The sequence below is a fragment of the Tenrec ecaudatus genome, chromosome 4 (genome assembly GCF_050624435.1).
Source record: "Tenrec ecaudatus isolate mTenEca1 chromosome 4, mTenEca1.hap1, whole genome shotgun sequence".
NCBI lineage: Eukaryota > Metazoa > Chordata > Mammalia > Afrosoricida > Tenrecidae > Tenrec > Tenrec ecaudatus.
The window spans coordinates 204,840,202-204,849,977 of NC_134533.1; the positions used below are offsets into that span (position 1 = coordinate 204,840,202).

At 64.9% G+C, this 9,776-nt stretch overlaps 2 protein-coding genes across 2 annotated transcripts in view; one reads left to right on the forward strand and one right to left on the reverse strand.

The window, feature by feature from the left end:
* STAB1 (stabilin 1) overlaps positions 1–911 on the forward strand; it is a 23,824-nt gene extending 22,913 nt beyond the window's left edge. Inside the window, exons 66-69 of the mRNA XM_075547481.1 lie at positions 26–130; positions 213–359; positions 449–565; positions 646–911. Of these exons, the coding sequence (XP_075403596.1) occupies positions 26–130; positions 213–359; positions 449–565; positions 646–702 (426 nt within the window). The 3' untranslated portion in view covers positions 703–911. The remainder of the gene's footprint in view (positions 1–25; positions 131–212; positions 360–448; positions 566–645) is intronic.
* Positions 719–8,815, reverse strand: NT5DC2 (5'-nucleotidase domain containing 2). Its single transcript, XM_075547496.1, has 14 exons — positions 8,549–8,815; positions 4,767–4,951; positions 4,561–4,635; positions 4,312–4,367; positions 4,143–4,236; positions 3,922–4,050; positions 3,761–3,821; positions 3,580–3,682; positions 3,389–3,490; positions 3,125–3,206; positions 1,498–1,584; positions 1,274–1,414; positions 1,126–1,190; positions 719–1,043 (listed from the first exon to the last, which is right to left on the reverse strand). The coding sequence occupies exons 1-14, from the start codon at positions 8,766–8,768 to the stop codon at positions 782–784; spliced, it is 1,662 nt and encodes a 553-aa protein (XP_075403611.1). The 5' UTR covers positions 8,769–8,815; the 3' UTR covers positions 719–781.
* Between the last annotated feature and the right edge of the window lie 961 nt (positions 8,816–9,776).

A 9,776-nucleotide genomic window follows, 5' to 3' on the forward strand; every position in this document is an offset into this window, starting at 1 on the left:
CCACCAGACGCTGGTCCTTCCCCAGGTCCCCGGAGTGGTGGTGGTGGGCAGTGTCATTCAGTGGGACATTGTGGCCGTCAATGGCATCATCCACGCTCTGGCCAGCCCCCTCCTGGCCCCTCCACAGACAGTGAGTCGGGCGAGGGTGGGCAGGGCCTGTCAGGTGGTGGGGACACCACTGGCCAAGTGCCTAACCTTTCCGGGTGCCATAGAGGGCAGTGCGGGCCCCAGAAGCACCTCCCGTGGCAGCAGGAGTGGGGGCTGTGGTGGCTGCTGGAGCCCTGCTCGGCCTGGCGGCTGGGGGTCTCTACTTCCGGGCCCGAGGCAAGACCCCAGGCTTTGGTTTCTCGACCTTCCAGGTAGGGTAGGGCTGGGCTGGGCTGGGCTGGGGGTGTGCTCAGGGAGTCCGGCCCCTCCGCCCTTGCTTAGGACCCCTTCCCGCCACCAGGCAGAGGCTGATGCCAATGATGACTTCTCACCGTGGCAGGAGGGGGCCAGCCCTGCCCTGGTCTCTGTCCCCAACCCTGTCTTTGGCAGCCCCGACGACGTGTGTGAACCCTTTGATGTGAGTGGGGGGCAATGGGGTGCAGGGGGCATGGCAGCGGACCCGGTGCCCACCAGCTACAAACAGCCCTCCACCCTCAGGACTCGCTTCTGGACCAGGACTTCCCAGACACCAGGAGCATCCTGGCAGTCACGTGACGTGAGAACTAGCAGGAAAGGGCGTGACCTTTATTGTGCAAGCGGCCCTCCCCTACCCCCCCCCAATAAAGGTGGCTACTCAGCGGATATGGGCCATGTCCCCGAGGAAGGGGGTCTTCATGCAGCCGGTGCAGAGCTGGTCCATCCAGAGGGGCGCCTCGTGCTGCAGGGGCGTGCGGCGTGGGTAGAAGGTGAAGTCCACGCGGTAGTTGAGCAGGCAGCTGAGCGAGGCCATGTACAGGTCGGAGAAGCGCACGAGGCGCCGGGAGAAGTAGGTGGGGTTGTGGAAGGTGCGGAAGATGCTCCCAAACTGCGCGTTGAACAGGGCTTTGGTGACGCACCTGTGGGCGGGCCGAGGGGCAGGGTTGCAGCAGTGGCACGGGCGGGGCGGGGCGGGGGCTCCCCTGGCTCCACCCTGCTCACCTCAGCTCCTGCCGCTCCTTCACCCAGGCTGCCAGCACCTGCCGCGACTCTGCGTCCTCGTAGGTCTGGGGGACAGTGGGGCTGGCTTGCTGGGCGTGCACAGCGTGGTGGCAGCCGTGCCCCTGCACCCCCCGCCCCACCCCCGCACCTGCATGCGCTCCAGCAGCCCCGTGAGCGCCTGCTGCCAGGTCAGTGAGTGCATGTACTGCTCCGTGTTGATGATGCGGATCTCCCGCGCCAGCTCGGGGATGATGGCGCCCGTGCGCCAGCCGTGCCGCAGCATCAGGTCCTGTGACGCGCGCGCGCACACAGACTCAGCGCCCGCGGCAAGGACCCACACCTGTCCCCGCGGCCCGCCCTGCTCCCGCTCACCGCCAGGTCACTGTAGAGGTGGTCTCCAAAGTAGAGCACCCGAGGCCCCCGCCACTCCGTCAGGCGCAGGAAGTCAAACAGGTTTCCCTGCGGGGAGGGGTGGCACTATGCGGCTGCTGGAAGCAGGCCTTGACCCCCACCCAGACCGCAGCTCCCCACACGCGGTGAGGCCCCTCTGGCCGGATGCGGGCTGCCCTTTCCCATGGCCCCGCTGTGCTCTGGCTACACTGGTCCTCTTCCCACCCAGGGAAGGAGGGGGGCCGAGGGCCTGCCCTGGAAGGACCCTGTCGCACTGGCACAGTGTCCTGGGCCTCAGAGGCCTCTCCTTCCTGGGGTCTCACGCCCACCCGGGCTGGAGGTCAAATCCACCCAACATGGGAAATGATGCAGAGGTCCTAAGGGAGGGGCCCTGACCCCAGCTCAGCGGGAAGTGGCTGATAAAGGGCCAGGCAAGCTCCCAGTGGGACCAGCCCCCTGCCCCAGGGCCACAGACACCACAAACAGTAAGCAGGCTTGCACACAGGGGTGACAGCTCGATGGGCCGATGGGGGACCAGAGCAACAAGTGAGCAGCCAGCAGGGGCAGGAGCCCACTCCCCAGGGTGAGAAGAACTCACAGTCTGCGTCCAAGAGGCTCAGAGGAAACCCCAGGGGAACACAGGTGGTCTTGAAAGAACTTAACTGTTGGAAGGAGCTCAAGTTGAGAGGCTGAGGAGCAGGTGGGCCTGCTGAAGCGGGGGGTGGGGGGGGGTGGGGGGAAGAAACGCCAGAGACACGCTCCACTGAACCCAAAGAAAGCACCTTGAGGGGCAGGTGTGAGCCAGGCCAGAGGGAGCCTGGGGCTCCCACAAGAGCCGAAGGCAAGGCAGGAGAGCAGCACCCAGAGTGAGGGTCCAGGGAACCCACATGCCCATGCGTGTGTACACACACAGAGACGCTCAAATTTCAGAACAGGTATAAAGGAAAACCTACAAGCTGCCACGGGAGAAAAGACATTTCCCACAAGGAGGCGGGGCTGCCACAGCCAAGAATGCTGAGACAGGAGAGCGTCAGTCCTCTAAGCTAGGGGGAGATGGCACGCAGGGAAGGAGCTGGTCAGAATTGGAGGGGGTGGGAATGTGCTCCTTGAGTTGTGTCCCTGCCCTAACTGCTGGCTCCCCTCCCCTCCCCTCCCCCTGAGGCCTGAAACCCTCCTTCTCCCAAAACCCACCCAGCTTAGCCAGGATTTCCGCATTCCACCCAAGGTCTAATGTCCTAACCACCTCTGCAAACCTACAAACACCTGCTTCTCCTGTAAGCTGCCCCAGCAGCCCAGCTTGGGGGGAGGGAGGGGGCATACATGGGTTCTGGTTGCAGTACTGGGCCGGCCATGTCCTGCACATACCGATTTCAGACGCTAAACAGGGTTGGTGTTACTGAACCTCTTTGCAGACAGGAGAGCCAGGCTCAGAGACCAGGTGACCACAACTGCAGCTAGGATTCATACGCCAGGCAGCCTTCTGGATCGCTGCCTAGACCACCACCTCCCTCTACCAGCCTCTCTGTGGTGACCCCTGGATGGCAGGCAGGTGTGGGATGCTGCTTTCCTGCTGGGCCTCCGCACTAGCTCTGGCTGGGCTGGCTCTCACCTGCCGGTAGATCTTGCCCTTCTCCAAGCTGGTGATGCGGTCCCACTGCAGAGAACCCATTTCGTCAAGCTTTCTGAACGGCCTGGCAGAAGAGGCATGGGAGCTGCCAGGGGGGCCGGCACCTCCCTGCTCTCCCACAAAGGCCCACCTGCTCCAGTGGGCCACAAGCCAGCAGGGGGTGTCCTCCCACAAACACCAGGGCCACCCTGGCCTTCCGCCTGAACTTTCCCCATCCCCACTGCCCAGCCTGGCCCAGAGCCCTACTTGCGCCGGTCAGTGAAAAAGCTGGGCTTGTCCGCCTGGACGATGACCACATCAAAAAGCTGCCGCCAGTCGGGGCCCACCATGTGCCTCATGCCCTTGTCCCTGTGGAGGTGGCAGGGGGTCTGTGGGTGCCCGTGGGACCCCCCCCCCCAGCGGCCAGCCCTGCCCCCTCATGGCGTGGCTGGACTCACACGAAGCTGAAAGGGCTGTTGGTGATGAGGAAGAGCTGCTTCCCATGAGTGACCAGGCGGTTGAGGACGGCGAAGGTCTCCTCCCCTCGGAGGATGTACTTCTCTAAGGGAGGGGGCGCTGAGTGAGGGCCAGGCCGGACGAGGGAGGTCGCAGCTGTGGGCAGCACTCCCGTGCACTTACCCATGTCCCGCTCAATCCACTGGTACATGAGGCCCTTCACATGCACGTCTCGGATGGCATCCTGGGGGCAGCGGGGGCGGTGAGGGGCAGTAGGGCCTAGGCCTGCCCATGGCGTCAGGATCACACCTCCCTGCCCTCCCAGGGGGCAGGCCCGGCCTCACCGTCACGTCCTTGTAGAGGTGGGCCTGGTCAAACTCCAGGCCGTGGCCCAGGAAGTGGTCCACCACACAGGAGAGCAGCGCCATCTCGGGCAGGGAGAAGATGTCCATGAACTGCTTGATGGAGGGGCCCTGAGGGTGGGGGGCAGCATCTCAGCACCCCTCACCCTGGACCATAGGCTCGGGCTGTGCACGCCCAGAGGTGTGGTGGGCGGGCCGAGTACCTTGCCGTAGAAGCCACTCATCTGGTAGAGAGGGATGTGCTGGGTGCCCCCGTACAGGTCGACCACTTCGTCATCGGGCACTGGCTGCAGACCCCTGAGTGAATGCAGACAGATCAGCCCAGGGCACCCCTGAGTCTGGGGGATGGGGGGCAGCGCGGCCAGCACTGACCTGTAGGCCGTCCCCAGCTGCACGTAATGGAAGGCATCAATCTTCATCAGTAGGCTCTGGGGTAGGCAGTGGTAAGGGCTCTGAACCAGCCACTGCAGTCTCTCCCCCACCCGACACCACCAAGGGGGTCTTGTGCACACCACGAGGAAGCAAGGCTCTGAGGCCACGGCAATGGGCACCCAGGGAGACCCTCCCCCATACCTGGTGAGACTGGAGGGGCCCGGAAGCCGCCCTCGGCCCCCAGCTCACCTTCTGGATGTCATAGTGGAGACCCCGGATGGCAAAGCTGGGGTTGTAGTCATACTTCCGAATCCCTTCTGGGTACTGTGGGGGTGGGGGGAAGACAGGCTGACGAGCCTGCTGGCCAGGGGCCCAGGAGTGCCATGCCCCAGCTGGGTGCGCAGGCACAGAGCCGGCCTCAAGGGGGGCCTGGGCCCCTGCCTGGGAAGCCGCACCTTGTAGTGCTCAATCAGGATGTCGCGGGCGGCGTTGAAGATCTCGGGGTGCAGCACATCTGCATACTGGGCCAGTGTGTAATCGTAGTCAAAGCCGTAGACCTCAACGTCACTTAAGCTGATCTCATTGTTGGCGTAGATGGCGGCTGGGTTCAGCAGACTGCAGACCTCGGGGGGCAGGAGGTCTAGAGGAATGGGCAACAAGGAGGCAGTGGGGGTGATACGGGTGCTCACAGCCCCAGCAAGTGGTTGACAGGGACTTTGAGGCGCCCAGCCCTGGGAGCCCCACCAACCCTCGCCCCAAAGCTGGGCTAACTCACAGCTTCACAGCTGTGCAATCCTTGCTAAGGGATCCCTACAAGCCCCCCAGGTGAGCCCAGTTAGGCTCTGATCACCTGCCCTAGCGGTGCAGAACTGGCTGCGGCTGTGGGCACTGGCGGCAGCAGGCAGTCACTCAGGTCTACAGGTGTACCCTCGTCTCTGTGTGTTCAACCCCCACTAGAGAAGGCCCCACTCCTCAAGCGGCCACGTAAAAGGTGGGGTGATACCAGCCCAGGACGTGCTGCCTTTCTGGTGTCTCTGGCTCTACTTCGGGGCAGCTGCCCAGTGGGGAACTAAGAGAGGCCTCACTAAATCAGATTCCAGCTGCCTGCTAGCCCTCCTAATGCTGTTTGCCGATCTGGCCAGGGAACATTGCTAATTACGACAGGCGGGACGTGCGGTCAGATGCTGGCCTGCTATCCAGTGTCCCCTTTGTGATCATGTGGACACGACCACCTCAGCCATGGCACCTCCACTGCAGGGCAGGGTGCTCTGCAGGGGGCCTGGAACCCAGTGTGGCCAGAGGGACCCCAGGCTCACCAGCCTTGGTATTCCCAGTGGGAGAGATGGAGAGGGAAAATGGGAATGTAGTGGAGAAGACATGGACTCTAAGGTCAGCCAGACCAGATTAGCCCCCTATTATCACCCCAGGGAAGTCACCTTCCTGCTGATTCTCAGCTTGTCTCTAGGAGGCCCTCCATGGGGCACAGTCTTTGTAACTCCTGCCAAATGACAGGAGGGGCTTGTGGACAACCTGTTCATGTTGCCAACACAGTTCTGGCATCCTTGTGGGGCCCAGAGCACCATGCACGTGCGGAAGGCATCGGTCAGTGTCGCCATCCCAGGGCAGACAGGAAAACCACTGCCCAAGAGAAGGGAGCAGAGTGGTGTGCTTTGGACCAGGGGTCCCTGCACCAGCAACTTTCTAGACCCAGGAGACAGCTGTACCACCAGAGACAACGGAGACGGTGGGAAGCAGACCCAGGAGACCAGCAGGAGATAGTGAGGTGGGCATCTGGTCCAGGTGTACTGGTGGGGTGGAGCTCTCAGGCTTCAGGACACTTCCAGAGCAGGCACAGAGGACCACGCAGAGGCCGGTCTGCAGGGATGGCTAGAGGCTGTCCTGCGTGGTTTCTGATCCCCACGGTTACGGTCACTTCTCTGATAAACCTGTCTGGTGCTGCATGACTGCAGGCCTTCCTGGAACCCAGCGAGGAGGGGAGGGTGAAGGGATGACTGGTGGCAGCGCCCCAGGGCATGGATCTTGGCCTACTCTCCCCAGTGTGGAGTTAGAGGCCTAAGGCCCTCCACCGTGCTGTTTTTCACACTCTGCAGAAGGTACTCGGGGCAGCACCCCCCTCTGCACCCTTGGTGGGTCTGGGATGAATGGGTGGTGGGTTTCGCAGAGCCGAGGCCCTCCCTGCCTTCATTTAAGGAGCAATGGGTCGCGGGGAGCACAAGAGGGGCAGACAGGACTGGGTGGCCAGAGCACTGCCTCGCAAGGCTGTGGTGAGCTCAGTAGATTGTGGCCCGAACCTCCTCTGGGCGACAGCCTGGCCTGCGGCAGGCCCTCCTGGCAGGCACAGTGCTGGGCCCCAAAGCAGGCAGGCATCTTGTGAAAGGGCTCTGCAGGTGCCTGGAAGGCCCCTCTGGACACAGCACCCTCCCCCACCTTTCCCAGCCCAGTGCAGGGTGTGGGTGAGGGACCAGTGGGCCTGGTTGCTCAGCCTACGGGGCTGCAATGGCACACTCCCGCTTTGGGCGCACACCCGACAGCCGACCTCAGCCCATTAGCCAGCTGGACATGAGATGTCCCTCACTGGCCGCAGTCCCAAGTTCCTGGGTACCAATTCTCTGTGCAGTCTCCAGGGTGGGAGGGCTCTGCTTGGCACGGAGCCTACCATCGTCCTGGCCAGGCCTCAGCTGTCACCTCTGACCCTGTGGACATTTCAGGGCAGTGCTCCGAGGGAGTGAGGCAGGAGGGGGTGGTGGCACCCAGGGTCTGGCCTCCTGATCCAGTTTCCAACCTGGGGGAACCAGAGCCCAGGGCTCATAGGGCCCCCTCCAGCCACTGCCCTCCTCACTCGGCGTGGCCCCTGTCCTGATGCAGGCCCTGTGGCAGCTCTGTGACTGGACTATGGTGCCATCCTCCTGAACAATGCCTGTCGGCCCTTGTGCGCCAGGAACATTCGTGGCTCATCCGCGTCCAATCCTCCTGATGTACCCATAACCCCTTTCTCTGAGGGAGGACATGGGGGACCAGGGAGGCGGCAGTCACTTGCCCCAAACTATCCAGGAGCAGGCAACAGCGCTCTTAAATCACCCTGTTCCTCTGTCCAGCCTCCCAAGGTCCCCAGACTAAGCCTGGGGTGGGATGGGGCGGGACAGCGAGGGACAAGTGCCAGGAAAGGCCTGCTGCACCCCCGTCTGGACTTGAGGGCTGCTCTGGGGCTTAGCTCCCTGACACATACCTGCCCACAGGTACTGTTAGCCCAGGGTCTTCCCCGGCCAGTAGAGAGGGGTTACAGCCTGGGGACAAGAGGCTGGCTCCTCCTGGTCTTGCAGCACACCAAGGGAAGCAAGAGGTGGCCTCTGCTGGGCCCTGGAGGACAATGCCCAGCAATATTCCCCACAGCACCCTCCCCCACACTTGTAAGGCTGGCTTCTCCAGGCCCAGCATCTCTCCACAGGAGCCACATTCAGCACAGGACAACCCCCCACCAGCAGGCAGTGGGGGCGTGAGGTTGGTGGGGCTGAGGCAGGGCTACTTTGTTTCGGTGGTAGACAATGAGAGCCACGTCACCTCTGGGGGCTGCTCCGGAAACAGCCAGGACCAGCAGTGCTTTAGGCTGGACCCTGAGGAGCTGAGGGCCAGCCTGCTGGCCAGTGATAGGGTCACCGCCTGCTGCAGAAGCCACTCCACAACAGCACCCAGGCAGTGGACAAATGTGATTGCTGCGCCCCCCCCCCCCCCACGGACAATTCCCCTGAGAGGTGCCTCGGCAGCCACCAGCCTGTTTGTTTTCAGCCTGTTTTGCGGGACCCAAGAAAGCAGAGGGGTGAAGTGTTCTGACCAAGGCTGCAGAGACCCTCTGGATCCCAGATTCCGGGTAGGGCAGGCGGTGGCGTGTGGGAAACTTGTCCTCACTCCTCCCAACATCTCCCCAGCGAGGGGCCGCGGGGAGGGGGGGCGCTTTGCCGACTACGGGCCAGAGGAAACGAGGGATTGGGGGTGTTCCTGCTACGGAATGGAGACCGTCGGGGGGGAGACAGAGAGGGTCGCGCACTAAGGCGGGACCCAGGGCTCCCCCCCAGACAGGGCTCGGGGATATTCGCGGAGACCCTCTGGGCGCTTTCTTCAGGGAGCGGCGCCCGGGACGCCTGCACGCGAGGTGGAGGCAGCCTCCGGGCGCCCCGTCCTCTTCCACGCCGACCCCGCCCCGCGCCCTCGGCTCACCCACCGTGCACCAGTCTCCGCATGTCCTGGTAGCGCGACCACAGGTGCGCGCTGAGATCGGCGCCTCCGGGGGGCGCGGGGCGCGGGGTGCTCGGGCAGGGAACCCCGGGACCCGGGGGGCCGCAGCCGGGGCAAGAGGACGAGGACCAGTTGGCTCGCGGCCCGCCGTGGCCTCCGCACCACAGCCAGCGCCGGGCGGCCGCCCGCAGCCCAGCGCCCGCCATGCCCGCCGCCCTCCGCCCCGCGGCCAGTCCCCGGCCCTCCGACTGAGCGGGCGCCACCGTGGCCGCGTGCTGCTCCCCGTGGCCGGCCAATGGGACGCGGCGCGCGGCGCCCGGCCGGCCAATGGGCGAGCTCCTCGACCGGGGGGCGGGTGGGTCCCTCCCCGGGTGGGTCCTTCCCCCCGCTCTCCCCACCCCTCCCTTCCCCGCCCCTCTCCTCCCCTCCCCTCCCCCTCCTCCCTGGCTCTAGCGGCGCGGGGAAGGACTCTGCGCCCCCTGCGGCGGCCGCGATGGCGGCTCGTCCGTGGGTCCTGCCCGGGAAGTCCGAGGACCTGCGGCCGGACCCGCAGCGCCCGGCGGCTGAGGGTCCACGTCGGCTCCCCGCGCTCCGGGCCCCTCCGGTCGTTCCTCCACCCCTCCCCCAGCTCTCAGCCCCCGTTTCCGGAGCCCGGTGCCCACCCGCGCCTCACAGGTTTAGTCCAGCGAATAAAGCACCCTTGGCGAGGGCGCCTTTGGCCGGGGCTTCTGGAAGGCCGGAGCTCGCCCATTTGGTGACCAGGGCTGGGGGCGGGGGTCGCCCAGCGAAGTCCGAGCGCAGTCCAAGGCCGCGCCGGCCCAGCCCACCCCACCCCACGTGCGCGCGCCTCCCGGGGACACGCGCGGGCCCCTGCCTCGCCGCTCACACGCCCCCCTGGGACGTGCCCTTTGTCCGCGGGGTTTGGGTCCCTGGGATGGGGTTTTGGAGCCGGTGCCGGGCCCAGGTCGCTGGGGCGCGCTTTGTTCCCTGGAGGGGCTGGGGAGGGAGCGGAGGGCGCTGCGTGGGCCTAGGGTCCCAGTGCCCGCTGTGCCTGCTGCACACCTACAGTGTGCCAGCCCCTGGGTCCGGCGCTCGCACAGTGTCCGAGCTGAAAGCGCCCCACGGCACCAGGACCTCACGGCTGGGAGGTGGGCAAAGGATCCTCTTGTCCTCGCTCACCCGCCTGTCCTTTGTGCCCACATCTTCAAATCCTC